The sequence below is a fragment of the Rhinopithecus bieti genome, unplaced genomic scaffold (genome assembly GCF_001698545.2).
Source record: "Rhinopithecus bieti isolate Rb0 unplaced genomic scaffold, ASM169854v2 scaffold_56174, whole genome shotgun sequence".
NCBI lineage: Eukaryota > Metazoa > Chordata > Mammalia > Primates > Cercopithecidae > Rhinopithecus > Rhinopithecus bieti.
The window spans coordinates 4,987,560-5,015,224 of NW_016824749.1; the positions used below are offsets into that span (position 1 = coordinate 4,987,560).

Genomic DNA, 27,665 nt, shown 5'->3' on the forward strand with positions numbered 1-27,665 from the left:
CGCGCTGCAGACAGCCCGCCCATGAGGCCGGAAGGGGCGGGACAACGCTGCGGATTGGTCCCTGGGCGTAACGTCATTTCTGCGCGCCGGGGAGGGCGGGCCTGGAGCGTGAGCCGTTGTTGCTCACTGTGGGGTGGTGGCTGCTGGGGAGGCTGGCGCTCGTACCATGAGCGAGGCGGACGGGCTGCGACAGCGCCGGCCTCTGCGGCCGCAGGTCGTCACTGACGATGATGGCCAGGCCCCGGAGGCTAAGGACGGCAGGTAGGCCGGACTCCCAGACCGGGCGCTGGAGCCGGGCAGCGAGGAGTGGAGGGCGATCCTCCTGGACAGCGGCGACGGCAGTAACAGTAACCTGGGGATGTGGTGCAGAGCGCCTTGTCTGAGCCCTCTCGTTTCATCCCCAAGAAAAACTCATTTTTCCGAGGAGGAAGCAGACTCCGACAAGGCGGATGTACCTGCCAGGTCTTTGAGGTTCGGGTGCACCCAGCGCCCAGTCGCCGCGTTATCCTTGGCTCTCCGGGACCCGAGACCGTCTCGCGCCGCTCCTGCGCCTTCCCTCCCCTCACTCCTGCCCCACCCTGCAGCGCTGTTGCTTCCTCGCCTTTCCCTTGCTCCCCTCGCGCTGTCATTCCTTTGGCTCATCTGATCCCGCTGGGCACAGCTACCTGGCCAGTGTCTTGCGTCTTCCTGGTCCCCCGCTCGCACTTTCTCGAAGGGAGGAGGTCCCACGAGATGCTGGGGTCCTGCCTCGTTATCCGGCGAAGAGATGGCTTCTACACTTGCTCTTCTGCAGCTGCCCCCCTCACGCTGCGTGACCAGTCCTCACCGCGGTTCTTGGAAAGAGTGGAGAACAGAAGTGACATTGTAGGCAATTGTTGTGAGAATTCAGCCTTGCAGTTTTTCCCGATAGTGATGGAGAAACATAGGAAACTGTAGTTGTTGACACCTCAGAAATACCAGGTTTTGTCCTTTAGCTTCCTCTACCATCTTCTAGAATATAAGAATGCTATGTTTTGTTAGCTAAAAACTGAATCATGATCCCCAAATACAGATTTCAATGTAAGATACTTAAAATTCACTTTTCAATTATGTGTCCTGAATTTCATAAGTTTTAAGTTTCAGGGAGAATCAAGAGGCCTCATAGACCAAGCTTGAAGCTGTGGAACAGATTGACACATATTTGATAGAAGTACTGGAAATATTTGTTCAGTAGTGTGCCAAGAGGTGGTGGGGTACATATGAATGAGAGGCAGTTTTTGCCCTTGTAGACTGAGTTTATTGACTGATGATGAGAGGAACACATTTAAAGGAGAACGATGGCAGGGAGGTGCATTTAGGCTCTAGAGAGGCAATTTAGAGAGAAGACTTTGCGGTGATAGTTGACCCCTTGGGCCAGTGAAAAGATCGGGAAGATGCTCCCATATATCCTGACCAACCATTCTGGGTTGCCCTGGACTGGGGTTTCCCAGGATGTAGAACTTTAAGTGCTAAACCTGGGCAAACTGGGACAATTTGGTCACCCTACTTACTGTGAAGTAATCATCTGTTGATGGTTGAGGAGCCATTTAGAATGGACATGCAAGAATTGGCAACGCTTTCCTGCGGAAATCTTGAAAACAAGTCATTTTTACCTGAGAAGTGAAAGCGCAGTGGCCTGAGTTTGTCATTAGGTACAGTGCGTTGAAAACCAGGGCATACAGCCCCTGAGAGCACTGGTTAGGTGGTCCCAACTCTCAAGTCTGCTGGCTCCCACCTCTGGCCCCAGGGCAGAGCGGTAGACTTAATTGTTTTTTTCAGGTTCTCTGTGGGGATTTCTTCCTTAATGACTAAGTAAATCTGATTCTAAAGTCATCTTTTACTGCTTGATCTTTTCCAGTGTGCCTTGTACATTTATGTTTAGTTATTTCCTTGACTTCCCTGTCCATGAACATTGTTGCTGTTTCCCTGTGTTTGTCCTTGTTTATCCCTTTTCTGTGTATCTGTAATGATCTCTTTCAAAGTGAGGTCTTGTCACTACCCTTCCTTTCTGCGGTTATTATTGTAATATGTAGCTGTTTTTCTTATTTTTCTTCTGCAGCTCTCCTGTATTTTTCATTTCTTTTGTGGTCATTTCTAGTAGTTCATGTAATAGTATTCTTGATTACCTTAAAAGTCGAGGGTTCAACAGAAGCCAGGAAAGCCTGTGTATAGCGGGTGAAGTAAAGGAATCTAAATTCAGAAGTGAAAACACTGTTAGAATAAACTTTAGCACTTTAGATGTGCTAAATAGAATAAAGGAAGCCTTGAAAGACATGTTACTAAACTGACATATATTTTAGCAGTGGTAGGGACCCCTAGCAATGCGTTAGCTGGTCTCCCAACTCTTGGCGTGAAAAGTGGGTGTTTGCTTTGTTTTGCCGATGAGATCATTGAGGTCTGTGTGTGCGAGTTAGTTTATATGAAGTTACAGAAAATAGAGTCAAAAGAGAAATGAATGAAGAAGGATAGAACCGGCAGCTGGACAATGATTGAGAAGTGTATTTTTTAAATTATGCTTTGGAAATAAGATTTTATGCCAAAGCTCTTGAATTACTGTATTTAAGATATAATGGAGAATTTGATTGGTAAATTCTTTTATTCAGTGTGGAACATAGATGAGCTAAGCACTTTAACATACCAGTGCAAGCTTATAATTATTTGACATTGATTTCCTGAAATGCTTTAGAAACTTAATTGTATTCTGTGGAACTATTCCTTTCTCTTTGGAACACAGTTCTATCTAGGAAGAGAACTGTTTAATGTCCATATATTACTGTTTAGGGATGCAGAATAAATACATTGAGGATTTAATATATTTCAGTACATTAAATTCCGTATAATTCTGCTTTTTCAATAAACTGAAGGATTTTAGTCTAATTAAAAGTCTCTGCTAGGTCCATTTTCCTTTTTCCTCTTGAAGACTGAAGAGTAAGGGAGGAAGTGTGGAGAAACAGATGGGGCATTCAGGAGTTCATGAGGAGTCAGGCAGCTGTGGTGTTTGTCTCAGCTTCGCCCCAGATGTGTATTTTCAGATGGCTTTTTAAACTTGTTTCTTGATGTCTTAATTTTTTTTCAAGGATAAAGTGATGAATCTAGGAGCCCCAGTTTAAAGGATTGTGAAAAATGAACAAATTCAAGATGCTGTCACTAAAAAAGATGGGTTGATGCTGTTTGACTTTCTCAGGCTCCAGGGATCACCTTGACACTTGAGATTGCTGGTACCTCATGGATTTGGGGCTGTCAGGTTTTCCACAACAATCACAGGTAAATTTTGATCTCTTGGAGTCTGCTTGTTGGGACTTCAGTTCAGGACCCAAGGCCCTGATGTCCTGTGTGCAGAGTTAGAGCATACCCTTCAAAATCTGCCAAATTGGCTGCTGAATCTACAGAAGATTGTGTAAATCGCGGCCCAGCCAACAGCAGTCAAATCCTGTTGCATCACTGTGGTTGTGCTCTTGCGTTTAGAGAGTGTAGGCAATTTCGGGGTGCAGATGTCGTCATGAAGATGGGCATCCCTCCAGGCTCTTCCGAGAGATTGGGGCAAACAAACTGATTTCTCAGACTGCACCTGGGAAATAAGTTGCCAGCGTTTCTGGATGTGTCAGCACAGGTTGGGAACCTGCAGTGCTTTGTCAGTGAAAATAGATAGGGATCGATACAGTGTCCTTTATTTAAGTTAAAAAAAGAGTAAGAGGGAGGCAGACACCAAGAAAAGACAGAAGAATTGTAGTTAACTGTGAGTTTACAGGAAGCAACACTGACAAGGGCCTGCCAAAAAGTTAATGAACCTTGGGCTAAAATAAGTGTGGCACCCAGAGCAGGGGTCCAGGAGCTGGGCTTACCTCGTTTATATAACAAGCTAACTCCATTTCAAGTGCTCAGGAAGTACACATGGCTAGTAACTATTGTATTTCCATCATTGCAGAAAGTTCCATTGGACAGTGCTGCTCAAGGAGTTTTGTTTAAATTTAAGCTAGTATTTCTACTATGTGAGCACAGAACGTTCCAGTGGAGGCTGGATGCTGATCGGGTGAGGTTGGGGAGATGTTGGTGAAGTTTTGACTGGGAAGGGAGCTGGATAGAGTGAGTGGTGTCCAGCTGCACATGAGGAACAACGGATGAAAGAGTCTGCAGGCCCGCCCTGCACCTACCAAACCAGAATCTCTGGTCCAGGTCATCTTGATGGAACCCATCCAGAAGTTGGCTGCCTTTGGGAACAGTTGCCTGAGTGGCCTCTAAATTCTTCTCCAGCTTTAAGAGAGTGTTACTGCTAGATCCCCCAGCACTGGGACACAAATCTTTGTCTCTGGACTTTTGGCCTCCTTTCTGGCTGTAAGCCCCGGCTTTCAGTCCTGGCTGGACTTTTTGTTTGGGACATAATTGAGACTTTAACTATTGTGTGAAGGGGCAACCAGATATTTAAATGGGGTGCCACCAGCTCTGAATCAGATTACCACATCAAGATTTTAAAAATGGAAGCTGCAGTGTGGTAAAGTAGAGGTCACAATGTTGGAGTCAAGACAGATGAGGAAAATCTGCCTTAGGTAGAATCAGGTTAGGCAAAGACAAAGTAGCGCTTTGGCCAGATTGTTACTGTTTGTAGTGACGGTCATAAGGTGAAAACACAATGCACCTTCCCTAGAGGTACTCTCCTCTACTGGGAGTGGGGTGGGTGATGGCATCAGCTTCCTTTAAGGACAGGAACATCCCTGTTGGACTCAGTACCAGACTGCAGTGAGGGCAGCTCTCAGGGCTGGCAGCCACACATCTTCACCATCTACCTTTCCGTGTGCTTGTCTCTCTTTGGGATTCACACTGTCAGAAACGTTTCTGTCATTTACTTGTAACCAGCCCTGCTTTATTGTACAAGTACTTCATTTCTGTTGTGTTGGAAGACTTTAGGTCGCTTAAAGAAAATCACTTGGGTTGAAGTGTGTCCTAGCCACTGGCGTGGCAGTGCATAGTGGAGTCACTGACTTTTTTTTTCTTTTTTTTTTTTTTAACATCTTTATTGAGATATAATTCACATACCATAAAATTAACCTACTTAAAATGTTCAAATCAGTGATTTTTAGTATAATGGCCAGTTTTGCAGTAATTACCACAATCTAAGTTTAGAACATTCTTGTCACTGTCACCTTTCTTTTTAGTTGAGGTGAAATTCGCATAACATACAATTAACCATTTTAAAGTGCACAGTTCAGTGATATTTAGTGTATTCACAATGTTGGGCAACCACCAGGTCTCTCTGCTTTCAAAACTACTTCATCACCCCATAAAAGCAAGGTGTTTGCCTTGTACCGATTAAGTAATCACTCTCATTTCCCCCTCCCACACAAATATTCAACAGATGAGTGGGGCTGGACGTGGTTGCTCATGCCTACTCATTTCAGGGTGCACTTTGGGAGGCTAAGGTGGGAAGACTGAGGCCAGGAGTTCAAGACCAGCCTGGAGAACGTAGCAAGATGTTTTTTCTACAAAAAGTAAAATAATTAACCAGGTGTGATGCACACCTGTAGTCCTAGCTACTTTGGGAGGCTGAGACAGGGAGATCACTTGAGCCCAGGAGTCTCCAGCCTGGTTGACATACTGAGACCGTATCTTTATATTTGAAAACCAAAAAATCAGATGAGTGGGCAGCAAGTTGTATATACATACGTAATCAACTGGTAAAAGGAACCATGTACATATACATACTGCAACTTAGATGGGCCTAGAAAACCACACTGAATGAAAGAAGCTAGTCACGAAAGGACACGTATTGTATGATTCCGCTTATGTGAAATGCCTAGAATAGGCAAATCACCATGAATTTTCACAGAGCTTTCAAACTCCAGCTCTGAGGGCTCTAGGTCTGGGCATCCTCCACTCCCTCCTCTTGCTCTTGGCAGGCAGCGCTTCTAATGGTGACCGCAGCCGTAGAGTCACATCTGTCTCTCAATCGCACTTTTTCAGCTCTTGCGTTGTCTGTGGGAAAGCCGCTTGAGCCTTTCCCTGCCTACTTCCCTCATTTGTGAAAGAGAGAGAGGCCTGGTTCCATCTGGTTGCCCACGTAAAGCACATTTCTTGGCACACTCTCATTTTGACTGTTTGCCATTCCTCTTTTCCTGGCCCTTACTCCTTTCCCTGCTACAGACCTCTCAGGTTGCCTGAGCCTGCCATTGTGTCAGGTCATAGTTCTGTTCTTTGTAGACATTTTTATGCCTGTGGTGCTTATACCCTTGACTGATATAAGTCAGTCATATTAGAAGAAGATTATTTGGTCCTGGGATTTGGAGACAGGACGGGGAGGGAGAGGTTGACCTGACTTTTCCTTTCATTCTCACCTGCCCTCTTCTAGGAACTTGGGCTCTCTTGGCCTCTGCCTGCTTGGGTCTGTGGCATTTTGTTTGGGTTTGTAGGGCTTGGACCACCTCCTTTCCCACCTAATAAAAGGGGTAAGGACTGTCTATGTGGCATTTTACCTGGCCTCAGGTGTACGGGGTGAGCTCTGAACCCCTTATGAGTGAAGAGGAGGAAGTTAGGGACAAAATTCATTTTTGGAAGATTATTAGAAGGAAAATAGACACAGAATTCTCATCAGCAAAGGGAAATGCCAAAGGAAGAAGGCAGTGGTTAACACTGCCCTCGGGCCTGTTCTGCTCTGGAGGAGGAAGCCGCAGGAGAAACCGGGCCTTGCTTTGATCACTGTGCTTGGAAATGTCCTCACCTGGGTCTAGTTTCAGTGTTTAGAAGCTCTGCTTTCCACATAACTGCAGGACATGATTCAGCCAAGCTTTCTACCACTGTGTTACAGGATCCACTTTGCTCCAGTTTCCAATCCCATTCTCCTGACATCCTTCCGCCCCCTCCCCAGCAGTGCCAACAGACTTTGTGCCCAGTTAGGTGTTCTCCAAGGCGATGGTTTTTTCCTGCTATGCTCCTCTCTTCCTTCTGAGACCTCACGAGCAGTCTTTTAACATCCATAGTTTTACTACTGTGTTCAAGGAAGTCTAGGCTTTTTCTGTGCTGCTCCTCAAAATTCTTCCTTCCTTCACCCACAACTCTATTCCAAAGCTACTTCCACATTTTTTTAGATATTTGTTACAGCAGCACCCCACTTGTAGGGTGCTGGAAACTAGTTTACTTAGAAAACTTAATTTTTGGCTGGGCGCGGTGGCTCAAGCCTGTAATCCCAGCATTTTGGGAGGCCGAGACGGGTGGATCGCGAGGTCAAGAGATCGAGACCAACTGGCTAACACAGCGAAACCCCGTCTCTACTAAAAAATACAAAAAACTAGCCGGGCGAGGTGGCGGGCACCTGTAGTCCCAGCTACTTGGGAGGCTGAGGCAGGAGAATGGCGTAAACCCGGGAGGCGGAGCTTGCAGTGAGCTGAGATCCGGCCACTGCACTCCAGCCCGGGCGACAAAGCAAGACTCCGTCTCAAAAAAAAAAAAAGAAAACTGTTAATTTTTATGGCTGCCATTAACAATTTACCACACAATGAGTGTCCTGAACAACACAAATTTATTATATAATAGTTCCGTAGATCAGAAGTCCTGGGCAAGTCTCACTGTGTTAAGATCAGGGTGTCAGTAGGGCTTTGTTTCTGGAGGCTCTGGGGAGACTCTGTTTCCTGCCCACTCAGGTTGGTGGCAGAACCCAGCACTCTGCAGAGGTGCTGTCCATGCGAGGGACACTTTATGAAAGCTGCTCCTTCTTCTTCCCCTTGGTCTTTCCTTTGTCTTATTTCCACCTACCCCAGTAGAAATAGAGGGATTTATTTTCTTTTCTGCTTTGTTCGTTTGTAGAATCATGCATGTTCAGGAAGTTACCCTGCCCAACACCCCATTTCACACTCGGGGAAACTGTGGGTTTTGGAGTGGAGACACTGGCCTGCAGTTCCCTGGCCGGTTGTTGGGAAAGAGGACTTGGCCTATATGTTTCTACACCATATCCAGAACAGAGTTTAACATGTCTAAGTGGCAGAAGACTACACTTCTGTCAAAAATCAAACCCTGCCCCCTTAAATCAAGTTTGTTTTGTTAAGTGTGAGTCTTGACTTTTTTCTTCGTCAACGCTTTAATTTTTTTGATGGAAGAAAAAAATTCTACCTTAGGAACTCATAATTTTATTTGTTTTAAGTTAATATTAATGTCAAGCATTTAGTATATTTGAGTTCAATTCATGTAAGCTAGTAATGATCCTATAAGGTTTATTAGTAGGAAGAGGCCAGATGTTTTCACTTGTTTGCCAGGTGAGAAATACTGTATTTGAAGATTGGTTCAGAGATATTTAAGGCACTACTGGTCATTTGTCCAAAAACTTCACCCAGGATTCCCAGGGAAGCTTTCACAGCTTCCCAAGGGTTTAGGAGTGGTGACTTTGAATTATAATTTTATAGATCCTGTGTGGATAACTGTCAGTATCTATCAGACTTCTATTAGGTTGAAGAGCTGGGATTTCCTTTTGAATTCTTAAAAGTAGGTTGGGAAAAATGATTGGGGAATTGGATCCTCAGGAAGTTGTTCTGCTTCCATTTCCTTCAATAATTTAGCTGTCTCTTTTATCTGTGAGAATCTTAGAGCTGCACAGTACTGAGTGTTGCTGCTTTGAATCCATGCACAGGAAATCGTAGATTTTGAGAATTACCCACCTTTTCTGTGGATGAGTGTGTATCATTTACATCATTAGAACTCTTTTTCCCCATGACATTTTGTGTTCATCAGTTCTTTGAGTTTGCCTTCTTTAAAACCCTGCTAGAGGATTCGAGATCTGGAAAGTAACTGATCCAACGTATCCCACCCAGGGGAAGCTGGAAGATTAAAAAGAAGAACAACAACAAAAGTGTGTTTGCCAATCCTAGCAAACAGTGCTAAAGTTTAATCACAGGCCAGAGGTCGGCCGCCTTGCAGTGGGGAAACTGGATGAGTGTCCCTGCTCCTGCTGGGAGGGCTTTCGGACTGGCCAGCCTTGTCACTGTCTGAGACTCAGCTGATTGCCTTTGTATCTTTTATTTCTGGCAGCTCCTTTAGCGGCAGAGTTTTCCGAGTGACCTTCTTGATGCTGGCTGTTTCTCTCACTGTTCCCCTGCTTGGAGCCATGATGCTGCTGGAATCTCCTATAGATCCACAGCCTCTCAGGTAGGCTGCCCCGCAGTCCTCAGGAGGGATTGCTTGACAAAATGTAATAGGCTGAAATAATTCCCAAGGAAAGGAGGGTGATTAAATCAGTCTGATCTGAAAGGTAAGTTAGGAGAAACGCAGTTTTGTGATTTCTTTAGTACTTGGGTTTTTATACTGAATTAGATGTTACTCAGGAAATATGCATGGTATTTTCCCTGTCATTGTTTTAAAAAAACTGCATAAACCAAAAACAAAAATTCAAAATTAGAGAAGCTTAATAATCATTAGAGACAGTCAACCATAATTCATTTCAAGTAGCAAAAATACACACGAATGGAGCTTCAGTTACCCATTTAAATTTGATAAGTAACTGATTTTCTACAAAACCTATAATTAGTGTTCATTTTTTCCTGAGTTACCTTTCACCAATAGAGATCTATGAGTAACGCAGTCCATTATAATTTGAAAAAAGTATTGTATATGTAGGGCCCCCTGAAATAGATTCGTGTTTATAACTATAGTGGTACAGAGCCAGGCTCTCATCAATGTGACGATCTGTGACTTCCATGTTGACCTAGTTGCAGGAGGGTTGTGCCATCTGATTCAGTAATTTCCTGTTTCCCCTTGCAACTGCTGATGGAGTGAAGCCATCTGAAGCTTATTTTAAATGAGTTAGTCCATGTAAGACTTGAAAAACTTCAGATAAGAATCATATCTAGTTAAAGAGTGAATATAACATACTAACTGAATAGTGTTTTATCCATAAAAATTAAGGCTTTATATTGGATCCAATTCACTAACAATATAGAGGACACGGTTCTGACCTTAGATTGACATGTGTAGCTGAGTGAACTTTTTGTTGTTGGATTTAGAATAGTAAAGGCACAAGCTGCTGTAAACATACAATTTGCTCATTAGGATTGAGAATGGGTGAAGGACTGGGGACTCTAGTCAGCCCCAAGAATGTCAGCTCTGTAATTCCTAGTGTGCCAGTGGATCCTCAGATGCATTTTTCTGCCTGAGCCAGGCCTGAGGGCATCCTGTATCCAAAGGAGGGGCGTCGGGCGGGTGGGGGGCGGTCCCCTGATGTGTTGAGGGAGGGGCTTCTCTCTTTCTAACCCTTCTCAACAGAGCAGGATGGCTCATTCTACCCAAAGAGAAACTGACCTGGGCCTTCTTGGATAGTCCAGTTGGCTAAGGTGGGGGAGTGAACTGTGTCTGCAGTCGGGGATTAGAAGCTTGGGTTGAGGGGCTGGCCTTGGAAAAGGAGGCTGAGGTTGAGTTTTGAGTTGGAGAGAGAGGTTGGAGTCTCAGTGATTGCAGACCTTTGATCTCAGGAAAGATGAATGTTTATGTGGAAAGAGTGGTGAAGAAATGCACTGGGAAATGGGTTATGTAGCCCTGGCCAGACACTGAAAGGAAGCAGGGCCCACTAGGGATTGGAAGTTGTTTGTACAAAGTGAGTTCTGACTGTTGAGTAGAAGAGCCTGATGAGGAAGGAAAGGAAGAGAAGCAGTGGAACTATCGTAGCCAAGAGGGGCCTCTCTCCTGGGCTCAGCTTTCGGAATGGCAGTGGAACTGTCACAGCCAACAGGGACCACTCTCCTGGGCTCAGCTTATGGCAGTGGAACCGTCGCAGCCAACAGGGACCTCTCTCCTGGGCTCAGCTTTCGGAATGGCACACTCAAAAACAGGAAGATAGGCCCCAAAATACAGAGCAGAAGCAGAAGCCTGTTACATGACAGAGCTTGGTGTGTCTCACACAAGTACACGGGCCGTGACACAGGCTGTGCCCCATGCATGCCATCCCACCACGTGCCGACTCAGCTGCAGCCCTCTCAGCCCACACAGTCACTCTGTGGAAGGACACGGTTTCTCTCCAGAAGGGAACAAAAAGTTTATTTTTCATAGAAGGATATGGATGTTTCCAGTCACTGAAAAAATATCAGTTAAAGTCAAATTTATGGTTAAAAAAAAAAATAGAGCAGCATTTTGGAGAATGGATTTGGTCTTCTCTATGAAGCATGAGGCCGGGCCATCAGGTGTGAAACGTGGGCACTGCCCCCCACTACCCTAGGTGGACTGCAGTGGCTATAGGGCTGTGTGAGTCACAGGGGTGAGGAGGTCCAGCTGCCCTGAGCATTGGATGGGTGTGGGGGGCTGGGGAGGCTGGAGGGTGGGTGGGCACAGGCCCCAGGATGTTCTCAGGTGACAGGACTGCTGAAGGCCTTGCACTAGCACGTCTATATTTTTATATTTCTTTTGACCGTGACATTTTCTGATATACTGGAACAGTTTTTTCTTAACCCTTCTATTTCTGGCAACTGAGGATGTTGTTAGAAAGTGCCATCTTTATCAAAGAACCAAGAGTAGGTGCTTGGTACAGGTTTTCTTCACATGTGTATTTATGGACAAATCTCTGGAACTGCATTATTTTGCAGCTTCAAAGAACCCCCGCTCTTGCTTGGTGTTCTGCATCCAAATACAAAGTTGCGACAGGCAGAAAGGCTGTTTGAAAATCAGCTTATTGGACCGGAGTCCATAGCACATATCGGGGGTAAGTCTGAGCTGGGGGCCCTTCCAGGCTGTCTGTTGTCTGAGGGGGCGGGTTCTGTGGGAGCAGCTGCAGTGGCACACTGCCCCTGGACTGGGGCCCTGCACATCCTTCTTAGCTGCGGACGTGGGGCTTGGACCCCAGGCATCACATGGGAGGCACTAGTGCCTAGTGGCTCTTTCTGCTGGTCTCATCTGCGCAGGTTGCATGCCGTTTTAGCACTTGGTGGTTTTCAGTTCATCTCTGTGGAGCACTTTGTTGTGCTCAGAGTGTTGTGAAAGGAAAAAGGCCAAATACAGATACTGGTGTTTAGTTTATTTATCAAAGTTAAATAGGTATTTAACAGCACAGCATTTCTTAGTTCCCTTTGCTTTGTATAGATTTCACTGTGAAGTGAAGACAAATGGTTCTCAATATTTCCACTGTTGTTTTGTCTGTCTGTTTGAAAGCTCACTTTGATGGGTACACTTAAGGATAACCATCTGCATCACACTTGCCCACACCTCGGAGCTGGAATTGGATCTGGTTCGAATACTTGCATCTCTAGCAACCTTGAGCAAGGCATTTTCTGTTTGTGAAAATGAGAATTAAGTTTCATATTGGAAAGGCACAGATAGTCACAGATAGTTTAAAACTTAATCTGGTACGGGCTTGCTGAGCAGCTTGTTTGGAAGTGCCGCTTGTTATTCCGAAACACACTCTGTTCTCCAGGCAGTAGGTGGCTGTGGATGTGCACACAAGGTGCTTCTGTTGTGCTCTCAAGGCCGGTCAGTGGCCTCTCTTCTAGTGACGTTTGATCAGCTTCTTTTGCCCAGGCCCTGCTATTTGACACAGGCCCCAAGGACTGGTCCATTTCTGCAGTTGGTTTGTTTTCTTGGCTGTCAAAGTCATAATTGTTTCAAGAAGAGTAAATATCATGATAGAACTTTGCATTTCTCTTCAAAAGACATTGGCATTTATTTGTGTAAATTTTATAAACTTTAGCTTTTTTTGGTGAAAAATCAAATATTGCTATTTAAAACTGAAACTTAACAGCAGTTGAAGTGCAAACCAATGATCTTACCTCCCAAAGAGAGCACTTTCCTGCCTTTTTCCTTTTCACTGGGATTACTTCTCATTGTACTTTGTCACCAGGTCCCAGCTTTTTCTCTTTCTTTGGTGAGCTGGTGACATTTCTTGGCCAGGCACAGTGGGGTCCTTTCTGGTGGGTGTGAGCCCCTGGGAGGCGCCCAAGGACCTGCCGCTGCTATCTCTGCCACCTCATTTGGAAGCGCCCTGGGGGCTGGCTGGCAGGTTGCTGACAGTGGAGGGAGGTACTAACTCTGGGGAGTGCTGGGAGAGAGCATCCTCCAGTTATAGCAGGCTTTATTTTTAAGAGCAGTTTTAGGTTCACAGCACAATTGAGCAGAAGGTACAGAGATTTTCTGAAAAAGAGTTTTATTATGATTGGGTGTTGGATTTCATCAAATGCTTTTTCTGCACACATGCCATGCACAGCCTCCCACATGATCAACATCCCCCACCACAGTGGCACGTTTGTTACAACTGATGTACCCACATCAATACGTCATTATTACTCAGAGTCTCTAGTTTACAGTAGGGTTCACTCTTGGTTTTATACATTCTATGGGTTTGGACAAATGCCATGTATCCACCATTATGGTATCATACAGGGTGTTTTCACTGCCCTGAAAATCCTTTCTGCTCTGCCTGTTCATCCCATCCTCTAATTTTAACCCATGACAACCACTGATCTTTTTGCCATCTCCATAGTTTTGCCTTTTCCAGAATGTTATGTAGTTGGACTCATACAGTATGTAGCCTTCCCAGATTGGCATCTTTCACTTAGTAGTATGCATTTATTTAAAGTTCCTACATGTCTTTCCATGGCTTGATAGCTCATTTCTTTTTAGCACTGAATAATATTCCATTGTATGAATGTGCCACAGTTTAGTTACCTACTGAAATACATCTTGGTTGCTGCTAAGTTTTGCCAGTTATGAATAAGGCTGGAACAAACATCTGTGGGCAGGTTTTTGTGCGGACCTGAGTTTTCAGCTCATTTGGGTAAATACTGAAAAGCATAATTGCTGGATTGTGGATTGTGTGGTAAGAGTTAAGTTTTGTAAGAAACCACCAAGCGTTTCCAAAGTGGCTGTACTATTTGCCTTCCCATTAACAATTAGAGTTCCTGATGCTCCATGTCCTTGCCAGCATTTGGTGGTGTCAGTGTTTTGGATTGTGGCCCTTTTAATAGGCGTGTAGTGGTATCTCGTTGTTTTAGTTTGCATTTCTCTGATGACATTTGATGTGGAATATCTTCATATGCTTAACTGCCATCTGTATATCTTCTTTGGTGATGTGTCTGTTCAGGCCTTTTGCCCATTTTTGTAATGGGGTTGTTCATTTTCTTATTGTTGAGTTTTAAGAGTTGTTTGTGTATTTTGGATAATAGTTTTTTATCAGACATGTCATTTGCAAATATTTTCTCCCAGTCTGTGGCTTCTCATTCTTTTGACAGTATCTTCTGCAGAGCAAGAATTTTTAATTTTAATGAAGTTTCGCTTTTTATTTCTTCATGTATCTCACCTTGGTGTTATATCTAAAAATTCATCATCATACCCCAGGTGACCTAGATTTTCTCCTATGTTATCTTCCAGGAATTTGTTTTGTATTTTACATTTAGGTCTGTGATCCAATTTGAATTCCATTTTTGTGAAGGGTATAAGGTCTGTGTTAGATTTGTTTGCCTGTGGGTGCAAACAAATTTGTTCCAGCACCATTTGTGGAAAACGCTGTCTTTTCTCCATTATGTATTGCATTTACTCCTTTGTCAAAAGATCAGTTGATTATATTTATGTGGGTCTGTCTCTGGGATAAAAGTTTTATCTGTTCCATTGATTTATTTTTCTATTCTTTTGCTAATACCACATTGTCTTGATTACGGTAGCTTTATAGTGAATCTTGAAGTTGAGTAGTTTCAGTCCTCTGACTTTATTCTTTTCCTTCAATATTGTGTTGGATATTTTGGGTCTCTGCCCTCTCCATATGAACTTTAGGATTAATTCATCTGTATCTGCAAAATAACTTGCTGGGATTTTGATTGGGATTACATTGAATCTATAGATTAAGGTTGGGAAAAACTGACATCTTGACAGTATTAAGTCTTTCTATCCATGAACATGGAATATCTCTCCATTTATTTAGTTCTTTGATTTCTTTCATCAGAATTTTGTAGTTTTCCTCATATAGACCTTGTGCATATTATGTTACATTTATACCTAAGCATGCCATTCTTTTGGATGCTAATGTACATACTGTTGTGTTTTCAATTCCAAATTCCATTTGTTCATTGTTAGTATAAAGGAAGGTGAGTCAATATCTTGCAATATCCTGCAACCTTACTATAATTGTTTAGTTCCAGGAGGGTTTTTTTGTTGTTGTTGATTCTTTCAGATTTTCTACCTAGACGATTATGTCACTTGCAAACAAAGAGAGTTTTATTTCTTTCTTCTCAATCTGTGTACCTTTTGTTTCCTTTTCATGTCTTATTGCATTAGCTAGGTCTTCCAGTGTGATAGTGAAAAGGGGTAGTGACAGGGGCATCTTTGCCTTGTTCTTGATCTTAGCAGGAAAGCTTCTAGTTTGTTATCCATAAGTATAATGTTTTATGTAGATTTTTTTATAGATGTTCTTGATCAAGTTAAGAAAGTTTTCCTCTACTCCCAGCTTGCTGAGAGCTTTTAATCGTGAATGGGTGTTGGATGTTACTAGATGCTTTTTTCTGTATCTGTTGATATGATCTTGTGATTATTCTTGTTTAGATTGTTGAAGTCACTAACTGTGATAGTGGATTCTGTTTCTCCTTGCAGTTTCATTAGTTTTTGCCTCACATATTGGTGCTTTGTTGTGAAGCATATACACATTAAAGGTTCTTATGTCTTTTTGAGGAATTGACCCCTTTGTCATTGTGTGATGCTCCTCTTTATCCCTGATAAGTTTCCTTGGTGTGAAGTCTTCTGTGTCTGAATTTAATACAGCTACTCTGGCTTGCTTTTGGTTAGTGTTAACATGATGTACTTTCTTCATCCCTTCACTTTTAATCTATATATATCTTTATATTTAAAGTGGCTTTCTTGTATACAACATAGAATTGGATCTTGTTTTTTGAATAATTCTGGCAATGTCTCTCTTTCATTTGGTATATTTAGACCATTTATGTTTAAGGTGATTATTGATGTATTGGATTAATATCTACCATATTTGTTACTGTTTTCTATTCTTTGCCCTTATTCTTGTTTCTGTTTTTGCATTCTACTCTCTTTTTGTCTTTTGTGGTTTTAAACTGAGTATTTTATATGATTACATTTTCTCTCCTTTGTTAGCATATCAATTATACTTCTTTTTTTTACTTTTTATAGTGGTTACCCTTGAGTTTACTATATACATTTGAAAACTATGGAATGTTTTATGAATTTGTGTATCATCATTGCTCAAGGGGCATGCTGATCTTCTCTGTATCATTCTAATTTTAGTATATGTGCTGCTGAAGTAAGCGCTTCATGTGCTATAATTTTCTCCTAAAGGATTTCTGGCAGTTCTTCCCCTTTAGTTGGATGTAATCAATATCAGTAGCAGACACTGATGTGAGGTGAGTATAAACTCATGCCCCTAAGTGCTGAGTGTCAGCTTGAGTGCTTCAAGACTGGAGAAAATCCTCACAGTTCTCATCACTGACGGGTGTCTGCTGCACCCTTGCTCTCAAGTCCAGTTCACACCCACAGGCTGCTTCCCTAGGCCCCCACAGTTGTATCGCTGTAAGTTTTAAGGATTTTTTGTATTCCCAGAAATTGCTTCTCTTTTATCTTCAGAATTGGCATTTCCTCTAGAGGGGCAGGGGGAACACATAAACAAGCCCTCTTACAGGAGAAGGTGGCTTAGTCACAGTTCTTAGGCTAACATTGCTCTTCCTCCTTTTTGTGTGTTTAAACAGATGTGATGTTTACTGGGACAGCAGATGGCCGGGTTGTAAAACTTGAAAATGGTGAAATAGAGACCATTGCCCGGTTTGGTTCGGGTCCGTGCAGTAAGTTGGTGATAATCCCCTGATGTGTCTCTTCCAGTCTTTCAGAAAGATGTCGGATCACTGTGTGGAACTGCTTTTCCCTAGAATGCCTGTAGGAGAAAAAGAACCTCTAACCATCTAGTAGATGGAACATGACGTCACCATGAGCTCTTCACTTCCCTGGTGGTCCTTGGGCCTCATGGTGCCTGATGGTCACCTGCAGTCCCCATTTTGCAGCTGGGCAGTGGCCGTGGCCCCTGCTTGGTACTGCATGGGCCTCGCCCCTCACCATTTTACTGGGGTCCCTGTTTACCTTTGCAGCACTTCAGAGGCTAATAGGTGTTATCACAGTGCTGCTGTGGAAAAGCAGGTGGCCTTGTCATTACTCAGATGTGTAAGTGTTATTCTGCCTTGGTCTCAGGAATTTCAGCCCTGTAAGTGAGAACACCCTTAAGTTATTCAAATTTTGGAAAACTAGAGTAGAAGACTCACTGTTTAAAACTGATAGTCTATAGACCTAATGGTTACCATTTTTTAATAGCTGGAATCTTTTTATTAAAATGATGCATTTTAATAAACACAACACAAAGGTACAAAGGAGAAAATAAAAATCACCCGAGTCTTTGCAGATGTAATTGTTATGAACATTTTAGTGGTTTACTTTTCAGACATCTTTTTGTTCATGGACATCCACACCCACACGTATGATGGAATTATACTCTACATCAGTTCTTTAACCTGCCTTTTTCCATGCCATTTTGGCAGTAAGCACCCTGCAGTGAGCATCCCCCAGTGAACACCCTGCAATAAGCATTTGCAGTGAGCATCCATGGTGAGCACCTACAGTAGCACCTGGAGTGAGCACCCATGGTGAGCACCCTACAATAAGCACCTGCAGTGAGCAGCCCACAGTGAACACCCTGCAGTAAGCACCTACAGTGAGCACCTGTGGTGAACACCTGCAGTGGTACTTGCAATGAGCACCCCACAGTTAATGCCCTGCAAAAGCACCTGTATTGAGCACCCTGCAGTAAGCACCTGTAATGAGCACCTCACAGTGAACACCCTGCAATAAGCACCTGCAGTGAGCACCCCACATGAATACCCTGCAGTAAGCACCTTCAGGGAGCACCCCACAGTGAACACCTTGCAATAAGCACCTGCAGTGAGCACCCCACATGAATACCCTGCAGTAAGCACCTTCAGGGAGCACCCCACAGTGAACACCCTACAATAAACACCTTCAGTGAGCACCCCACAGTGAACACCTTACGATAAGTACCTGCAGTGAGCACCCCACAGTGAACACCCTGCAGTAACCACCTGCAGTGAGCACCCCACAGCGAACACCCTGCAATAAGCACCTGCAGTAAGTACCCCACAGTGGACACCCTGCAATAGGCACCTGCAATGAGCACCTCACAGTGAACACCCTGCAATAAGCACCTGTAGTGAGCACCCTGCAGTGAACACCCTGCAATAAGCACTTGCAGTGAGTACTCCACATGAACACCCTGCAATAAGCACCTGCAGTAAGTACCCTGCAATAAGCACCTTCAGTGAGCACTCCACATGAACATCTTGCAATAAGCACTTGCAGTAAGCACCCTGCAATAAGCAATTGCACTGAACACCCCACAGTGAACACCCTGCAATAAGCACCTGCAGTAAGCACCCTGCAATAAACATCTCAGTGAGCACCCCACAATGAACACCTTACAGTAAGCATTTGCAGTGCATTGAGCACCAGCAGGGCAGTTCTAGCTCTAATGCCATAGTCTTGTACAGCATGTTGTATGGGAAAGGATGGATGAGATGCTTGGATACTGAGGACAGCACAGGTAGAATCTGGGACCAGCTACCAATCCCCGTCTGTTTGTTTTTCTAGAAACCCGAGATGATGAGCCTGTGTGTGGGAGACCCCTGGGTATCCGTGCAGGGCCCAATGGGACTCTCTTTGTGGCTGATGCATACAAGGGACTGTTTGAAGTAAATCCCTGGAAACGTATGTGATAATATATTGTTTCCTTCTATGATGATTTTAAATCTTTTAAACAGTATATGTATGTATAGACTTAATAGGATTTGTTAACAACAGTCTGCTAAAGACTCTGATATTTCTTATTCACTGAACAGTACTTAAAGCATTGCCTGCAAAAGCCAGCTAGTTTTAAACACCAGAAAACTCCCTACCCATGATTGCATTTGGTCCATACCCTAATTTCCTCCAAGCATTTATATTTTAGCCACAGGGTCTCAAAAGGACTTATTTTGAGAAAGTTAGACCTCTTTCTTTATTTTTCTGTGTTTCTCTCTGCATCTTGTCTATTTGTTTTCTCTTTTTCTTCTCTGTGGCCCTCCCCTTTGTCTCTGCCTATTTTCTCCTGTAGTTCCTCCTCTTCTTTCCCCTGACTGCTTATGAGTCCCCTTGACCAGACTGTAGTATGTGCTGTGTGTCTCAGTGGAGGTTCCTGCTGGGGAGGAGTCCATTGTCTTGTGCAGTGCATGGGGGCCCAAATGTAGGCCCTGCAGCCCAGCTGCTTGGGGCCGTTCCACTCTGCTGGCCACCAGCTATGACTGCAGGTCCCTTGACTGCTCTATGTGCAGCTTCCTCATCAAATTAGGGTCATAGTAGCCCTGCCCGTGGGATTGTTGTGAAGGTTTAAAGGCGATCACACCTCAAGAGTGCTTAGCACTCAGTCCATGTTCTTTCTGTTATTTTTCAAAACTTATACTACTGCTTTTTTTTTCTAAAAGCAGATGAGAATATGTCATATTTCTCTCAAATAGAACTAACAAATAGAACTACAGCCTGCCTAACACTTGCAATATATGTTATCAAGTCAGTTGACCTTCTAGGTCAGTTGACCTAGAAGAAAGAATTCCTCATCTTTATAGAAAAGATTCTGCCTTTAATGAAGTTAGTCTAAAAAAAAAAATCATTTAACACCTAATACTGTTTTACTATAAGAAGGAATAAATCTTCTGACATATGACATGGAGAAGTTTCAGTTTTCTTTTAAATCAGGCTGGTTAATATTTTGAAATTATTGAAAAGAAAGTTCCTAGTTCAAGTCAATCTTTTTCTTTCTTTTTAAACTTCAGGTGAAGTGAAACTGCTGCTGTCCTCCGAGACACCCATTGAGGGGAAGAAAATGTCCTTTATGAATGATCTTACGGTCACTCAGGATGGGAGGAAGATTTATTTCACTGATTCTAGCAGCAAATGGCAAAGACGAGACTACCTGCTTCTGGTGATGGAGGGCACAGATGACGGGCGGTGAGGCCTTGCTCCAGGTTTCCCATTTGTTGAGTTCACCAGCCAGGCCAGCCGCTTCAGCAGAGCCTGTTACTTCTAGGGACCAAGGGAATATTTCCAGCATCATATTTCAGCTTCCAGTACAGGACCTTAGTGGCTTCTGGAGGCAGGTGATGGATGTCACAAAATGGAACAAGGTGCTTTCATTTTCTCTGAGGAAATAAAACAGGCCAGTCCGTCTGAGGGTGCAAGTCTAGGCAGTCAGGAGAGACCCTGGAGGCAGGCCTAGGCTTTGAGTTGCCTCTCTGAGGGGGACTCCTGTCTGGCTCCCAGGTCAGCAAGAGAACTTGGGATTCTCTGGAGGGGACACTGGATCTGCTCTGGATGGGGAAGGGCCCCCAGGGGCCAGCCTTGAATCAAGTTTGAGCAGGGGACCCAGGGCTTGTTGCTCCGGGTTGAGGTGGAGTCATCTTCTGCAGGCCCATGCCCTGAAGGCCCAGAGTGGCAGCCAGGGATTCTCCCGCATAACCCTCTGCTTTTGGTGTTCCACAGCCTGCTGGAGTATGATACTGTGACCAGGGAAGTAAAAGTTTTATTGGACCAGCTGCGGTTCCCGAATGGAGTCCAGCTGTCTCCTGCAGAAGACTTTGTCCTGGTGGCAGAAACAACCATGGCCAGGATACGAAGGTGTGTGTGGGATTAGCTGAGCTGTCAGTTGCTGGCCAGAGCGCATCATGGCAGGGTAGAGTGGGCATGGAAATGGGATCGACAGAAATCAGAGGCAGCAGTGCACCTTCTGCATGGCATGTTAAAGAAAATTCAAGGGTGCACTTTTCTTTCTCCCATTGCGAGTCGTAGTCTGGGAGAGTGTCTTAAGGCCAGCTGGCGCAGCCTGGGCCCCATTCTCCTGCTGGCAGGGCCTTGGTCCTCCCCCGACTTGCTTCCCCTCTGTTCATGCTGGGCCCTGTGCACAAAGGTGTCTTCTCAGCAGCTGTGCCTTTGTTCATGATGGACATCGTTAGAGCACTTTCCATATATATATTTGGACCAAGACCAGTTTGGTGCTTGGCTAAAATTTTTATCTTAAATTGAGGGGCTATGGCTCACTGTCTGCTTGGTTGAATTTTTTAGAGTCTATGTTTCTGGCCTGATGAAGGGCGGGGCTGATCTGTTTGTGGAGAACATGCCTGGATTTCCAGACAACATCCGGCCCAGCAGCTTTGGGGGATACTGGGTCGGCATGTCAACCATCCGCCCTAACCCTGGGTTTTCCATGCTGGATTTCTTATCTGAGAGACCCTGGATCAAAAGGATGATTTTTAAGGTAACTATAAAAACTGTTACTCCAAGGAAGAAAATAGAAGTGAATTGCGCGGCTGGCTCAAGCCCTGTAATACCAGCAGCTTTGGGAGGCCGAGACGGGCGGATCAGCGAGGTCAGGAGATCGAGAACCATCCTGGCCCTAACATGGTGATCAACCCCCGTCTCTACTAAAACAAAAAAAAAAAAAAAAAAAAAAAAAAAAAAACTAGGCTGGGCGAGGTGGTGGGCGCCCTGTGCGCCAGCCTACTTGGGAGGGCTGAGGCAGGAGAATGGCGTAAACCGCGGGAGCCGGAGCCTCTGCAAGTGAGCTGAGATCCGGGCCACTGCACTCCAGCCCTGGGACAGAGCTGAGACTCCCGTCTCAAAAAACAAAAAACAAAAACAAAAAAAAAAAAAAAAAAGAAGTGAATTGAATCATATTTTTTTGACCCTCCATAGCTTAAAAAACCATCTAATTAGTTCTGGCTTGTAGTATTTGGCTCTGAATGACACTTAGAAACACATTTCATTCTTCCATCCTGAAATACAGATTTAAACATTTGGACCAGCCTTGTGGTTCTTCTGTTTCCATGTTTCACTGGGTGTTTTTATTGCCCACCGCTCACCATTATGACTTTGGGAAATCTGGCCTGCCTTTCAGTCTTCCCTGTTTCTGGGTGTTTTGATTGCCACCCTCACCATCATGGCCCTGGGCATCCGCCTGCCTATCAGTCTCGCTCCTCCATCTGCCATGGCTGTGCCAGGCCTTCTCCGCTCTCCGCCCTCCTCTCTGCCTCCTCAGGGAAAGAGTCGGAAGGTGCCCCTTCCTCCCCTCCCTGCAGGTGTGGCCACCCCTGTAACCCAGTCACCACAGCTGCCGTCGTGCCTGCTCCCTGCTGCCTTCTTGCAGCCTCACTGCCAGGCGCGACAACCCTTCTCTATGGAGTTCTGCCCTTTGACCTCCTACCACGCCCAAATCTTTCCCTTTAAAAAAAAAAGTCACCCACTCCCACCAATGGCCAGCCATAGCCCCTTCAACACAACAGCCCCTTCAACACAACAGCTCCTTCAACACAGCCTTTAAAGCTTGCCATTTTCCCAGTAGCTTCCATGAAGCACCCCACATCATAACTCAGCACGTTTACACTGTGGAGGGGTCACTTGCTGACATGGGCGCTTGTGTAATACAGAGATCTGCTTTTCCAGCAAGCTCCATGTCACAGACTGAGTAGGTATTTGAAGTTGATACTGAATATTTGGACTGATATGGAAATACTAGCTTACAGTCCTGGGGCTGACAGGCAGCAGTTACTGAGTCCTGCTGCCGGGCTGTGTGCCCGGACCCCTCCTGGGGGCTGCGTGCACATTCTCAGACTGGCTCACGGTCTTCAGTGATGTTCTGTGGGTTGCTGTGTGGGAAGTCCTCATCTGTTGAGAAATCTGTCCTTCTCTTTGCCTTATTGGCTCCAGAGATAGCATCTGTTCCTGCTGGCACCTAGGGGGAGGCAGCATAGCAGGTGGGCAAGCACAGGGGTTTTGGAGGCTGCCAGACCAGCTGTGGGACCCTGGGCCAGAGACTTGGACTCTCTGCCTCAGGTGCTCTATCTGTAAAGTGGAAAGAATAATAGCACCTCATCAGGTGCTGGGAACATTTAGTGAAAATCTGCACATAGTGTTCTTAGCTTAGGGTAGTGTGAGTGGTGGTGGTTTGTGTCTCTTCCCCTGAGTAGAATATGCATACCATCAGAGCAGGTGTTTTTCTGCGTAGTTCATTTGCCATCCTCCACACCTGCAACAGTGCCTGGCACATGTAGATGCGAGGATGTACCATTGATTGAGGGCATGGTTAGGGAGGGGGCTGCAAGCATGAGGGAACACGGGATCTTCCTGCAGCTGGGTGAGGAGGGGTGAGAGGGAGGACCACAGCCCCATGGACTTGGAAAGAAGGTTCAGTTTTATTCAAAATGTAATCCAAGTCATTGAAGATTTTTTTGTTTTTTGTTTTTGAGACAGAGTCTCGCTCTGTCACTCAGGCTGGTGTGTAGTGGCACAATCTCGGCTCACTGCAGTCTCTGCCTCCTGGGCTCAAGTGATTCTCCTGCCTCAGCCTCCTGAGTAGCTGGGACTACAGGCGTGCACCACCACGCTCGGCTACTTTTTGTATTTTTAGTATAGACGAGTTTTCACCGTGTTGGCCAGGCTGGTCTCGAATGCCTGACCTCGAGTAATCCACCCACCTCGGCCTCCCAAAGTGCTGAGATTACAACTGGGAGCCACCATGCCCGGCCTGATTTTTTATTTTATTTTTTTTATTTTTAATTTTGAGACAGTATCAAAGCTGTGGAAATGGAGGGTACAAGGGATTTTTCCCAGCACTGTTTTCGAGTCAGCTGCTGGCCTGATGTCCTGTCACTCACTGCAGATGCCTGAGCGTGTGTTTGGCACGTTCTCCTTATTACCACCGGCCGAAACCAGGAGATGCCCCCAGCTCCCCTGTGACTGTCCGGTCTGCAGGCCCCATTCAGATTTCGCCAGTTGTCCTGCTGTTGTCTTTTATAACAAAGGATCCAACCCAGGATCAGAAGTGGTGGTTAGCTGTCAGCTCTGTTTCATCTCCTTCAGTCTGGGGATATTCAGCCCCTGTTTTTGTTTGAAGTTTTGGCCTTGATCCTTTGGAAGCGTGCAGGTCAGCTGTGTCCCAGAATGTCCCTCCAGTAGGGTTTTCCATGTGGAGATTCTGGTCTCGTATCGCTGGCAGTCGTGGTACAGGCGAAGCTGTGCTCATCTTGGCGAGGCTGTCATGAGGGCACAGTATCAGTTTGCTCTGTTGGGGTGGCGGCAACTTTGGCTACCTGATTCAGGCGAGGAATGCCAGGTGTCTCCACCTTGACGTGGTTCTCTCGTGTTTAATTACTGAGTCGCTCGCGGAGAGATAGTTTCTGTAAGTAATCATCAGTGCCATCTTATGGTTTCCCATGTTCTTAATGGTGATTATGTTACAGTCATCATTGATTTTGATGTTCAAATTACCCATCTGTGGCCAGGAGGAGCCCCTTCAGTGTGGCTTCTGAACCTTTGGGCATGTTCTGTTGTCTTGGGCTAGCTCCTCACTTTCCAGCACATAAGTCGTTCCAGGTTCCTCACGTATTGTCCCTGCTCCAGCTCTGCAATTGGCCATTTCTCCCAGGAGCCCTGGTTGCTTGTGGAGGAGATCTGGGTGCTAAGTATACTCACTGCCTTGGGTGTCGCTGCTCTCAGGTCCCCAAGGGACAGCGCTGGGAGTATAAGCACATGATACGTACTCACACATGCCTGCACGCGTAGACATCACACACACACTGCTCATGCTTATGCCTGCATCTGTCATCTGTAAATTGAAAACCATGACAACACCACAGACTGATCCAAGTTTTCTCCCCTTATTTCTCCCCCTATTTGTACCTCTCTAACAGTGAGAAACCTGGATCCCATTGTCCTCCCTAGGTTTACCTGTTCAACCATTTTCTCTGTATGTGACCAATCTGTGGCTGCTGTGCCCTGTCACATGGCCCCATCCAGGGCTGTAGCACCCCATGCTGGGCTGTCCCCTTCCTCCCTGACCGTGTGCTGGAGGCTGCCTTTCCCCTCAAGGGCTGTGATCCCTACACCGGGCTGTCCCTGGGTGTACACCTCTTCACTTGTATGGGCTGTCACAGCCTGATCTGGGCCTCACTGTGGGGATACGTCCTCACCCCGTGTGGGCACTGACAGCCTGTGCCAGGCCACCCCCCTGAAGGGACACCTCCTTACCCAAGCGGAGTGGGCTGGTCTGGGTCACCATGGTCTACCATCCCCTGCACACATGTACACTGCTCAGCCCCATGCTCCTGATGGAGTTGTTTAGGAGGGGAGTGATGTAGTACAAAGAATGTTTTTAAAGAGAACTGCAGCTGCTGAAAGGAGAACATCTTGCAGCAGGTCTCAGCTGGCTGTGGGAGCCTGTGTGGAACTTGTCCCAGTGACTGGGGAAAGGTGGCAGGGCAAGGCCCAGGCCAGGGACACACACAACAGATGGCAAGACTGGTGGCTGGGCTTGTAGGGCACAGAGAGACCGGGATCAAGGGAGGGCTGGGGTCCTGGCCCTGTCTCCGGAGCTGGGGAGGCTGTCAAATTTGAAGTGCTATTAGAAAGTCCAGGCAGACATGGGTCCCAGACAGTGAGAGACTTAGCACTGGTGTTGGAAATGGAGATGGCGATTTGAGACATTTCTGGGAAAGTGACTAGTTGTAATAGTAAGAGAAGATGAGATCTCTTAGGAAGAAGAGAGAAGAGAGGAGAGCAGGAAGGATCCATGACCGAACAGCAGGAGGTGGCATTTCGTGGGTAGTGGGAAGCCTTGGGAGTTTTTTGAGCTGTAATGCAGTTGATCTATCGCTGTTGAACCTAGAGTCTAGTCAACTTGTCTGTCTGCTTGAACATTTCCAGTGACTGGGAGACATTATTCATTGGACACTTGTTTGGGTATTTCCACTTGTATTAAATGCTAGAAATCTGTCTGTTAATTTCCATTCCTTGGTCTTAGGCAGAGGAGTGCTTTGTCATGATTTCCGACCAGGTGTCCTTCTGCTCTGTCAGAAATCATGCCTCTCGCCATCTGTTCTCTGCTTAAAACTCTTCAACAGTCCCATGTGACCACAGTCTAGGTCGAAGCTCTTTTGCCTCCATCCCTGGAGGCATCCCTCAAGATCTACACACCCTGCTTGGATGAAAGCAGTGGGATTTTGCTGTCTGTTTTGGAAGCCATGTTGTGTGGTCTGTGGACCTGCTCGCCTTTTTTTGAACATGAGCTGCTCTCAAATCTCCATCGTTTGCACCTTGCCTATTTGAAATGTTTTAAACCTAAACAGAAGACTTGGGTATTCCAGGGAAGCTGTGCTGGTTGTTGTCTGGTGGGTGGAGGTCATTCTGAGCCTTGGCTCCAGTGCTGTGACCACCTTGGATGTGATGTGTCTCTCTGAGTTCAGCCAGGCCGTCCAGAGATGTGCTCGTGTTGCTGTCCTTGTGCTGGGGAGCCTCTTTGGCCTGATCTTCACAGGGACAGGGGTGGGGTGGGGTCTGCTTTGGGGCCCCCGGGGCCGGGAGTGGGAGCTGGGTTAGCTGTCCTGTGGGGCACTGCCCTGTGGGGCTGCCCTGTCTTGGAAAGGAGTCAGACCCTTCTTGGATGGTGGGGGCGGCGCGGTTGATCTGCACACAGCGTTCTTGGCCAGATAGTGAACTCTCCCTGTACTGTGCTTCCCTCTAGCTGTTTAGTCAGGAGACGGTGATGAAGTTTGTGCCGCGGTACAGCCTCGTGCTAGAACTCAGCGATAGCGGTGCCTTCCGGAGAAGCCTGCATGATCCCGACGGGCTGGTGGCCGCCTACGTCAGTGAGGTGCACGAACACGACGGGCACCTGTACGTGGGCTCTTTCAGGTCCCCCTTCCTCTGCAGACTCAGCCTCCAGGCTGTTTAGCCCTCCCGGATAGCTGCCCCTGCCATGTGAGCCAGGAGTCTTCACACTAAGGCACCAGGCCTGGTCCAGGAGGAGCTGTGGACACAGTCATGGTTCAAGTGTCCACATGCACTTGTCAGTCCCTGAGGGATGGTGGGCATGGCTGCTTCATCCCTCGAGGATGCCTGGGCCCCATCTGGGCTCATCTTTCTGTTTAGAGGGAAGCATAACATATCTGCCACGGGGAAGATAAATTCATGTGAAGCAATTTTCTCTTAAAAAAAACAACAACAAAGCTTTCTAAGTACAGTCATTCTCTAGGACTTGGGAAGCTCCTTGCACTTGGAACAGGACTCAGGTGGGTGCAGCAGTAACACACTGCCCAGGAAGTTTGCTGCTGTGGCCCTGTCCTGCGGCCTCAGAGTCCTTTACTATTATATAACGTGCGGTCATACCTTTATTGGGGTGGGAATGGAAGAGCAGGGGGAGCATGACCCAAGGGTGTTGAGGCCAGCAGTGAGAGCTGTGTGAGCCAAGACACTTGGAACTGTGTTCTCAAGGGTTGTGTGGGACGTGGGCTCTCCATAGTGTGTAGGAAAAGCATGTTGACTCTAGCGGCTCAGAGAGGACTTTGCTGGATTTCTTTCTGTGAATATCTCTGCACTGACCATGCTGGAATTGGATGCTTCTGCAATTCGGGACCTACTGCAGGGGTCCGTTTAGTAATGTCCTGTCTGTGACCTTTGTTCTTGACCTCTAGACCCCAAGATGTGAACAGTGCACGTGTTAATGTCATCTTTGCTCATGTGTTATAAGCCCCAAGTTGCTGTATATTTTCACAAGTATGTCTACACACTGGTCATGATTTTGATAATAAATAATGATAAATTGA

At 45.8% G+C, this 27,665-nt stretch overlaps 1 protein-coding gene across 2 annotated transcripts; it reads left to right on the forward strand.

Moving 5' to 3' along the window:
• The first annotated feature begins 65 nt into the window (after nucleotides 1–65).
• Nucleotides 66–27,665, forward strand: APMAP (adipocyte plasma membrane associated protein). Of its 2 annotated transcripts, XM_017862553.1 has the most exons (10): nucleotides 238–261; nucleotides 3,096–3,282; nucleotides 9,025–9,141; nucleotides 11,565–11,680; nucleotides 16,671–16,763; nucleotides 18,631–18,747; nucleotides 19,848–20,022; nucleotides 20,554–20,688; nucleotides 21,133–21,325; nucleotides 26,585–27,665. In XM_017862553.1, the coding sequence occupies exons 3-10, from the start codon at nucleotides 9,062–9,064 to the stop codon at nucleotides 26,792–26,794; spliced, it is 1,119 nt and encodes a 372-aa protein (XP_017718042.1). In that variant the 5' UTR covers nucleotides 238–261; nucleotides 3,096–3,282; nucleotides 9,025–9,061; the 3' UTR covers nucleotides 26,795–27,665. The 2 variants fall into 2 exon arrangements, with proteins under 2 accessions (XP_017718041.1, XP_017718042.1); XM_017862552.1 differs by lacking the exon at nucleotides 3,096–3,282 and having other exon boundaries at nucleotides 66–261.

What these genes read in the sequence shown, in the direction of transcription:
- APMAP (XM_017862552.1), top strand. Translation starts at nt 167, where the DNA reads ATGAGCGAGGCGGACGGGCTGCGACAGCGCCGGCCTCTGCGGCCGCAG. An exon ending in GTCCATAGCACATATCGGGG is followed by an intron (nt 11,681 to 16,670) that starts GTAAGTCTGAGC and finishes GTGTTTAAACAG; the next exon opens with ATGTGATGTTTACTGGGACA. An exon ending in TCAAAAGGATGATTTTTAAG is followed by an intron (nt 21,326 to 26,584) that starts GTAACTATAAAA and finishes GCTTCCCTCTAG; the next exon opens with CTGTTTAGTCAGGAGACGGT.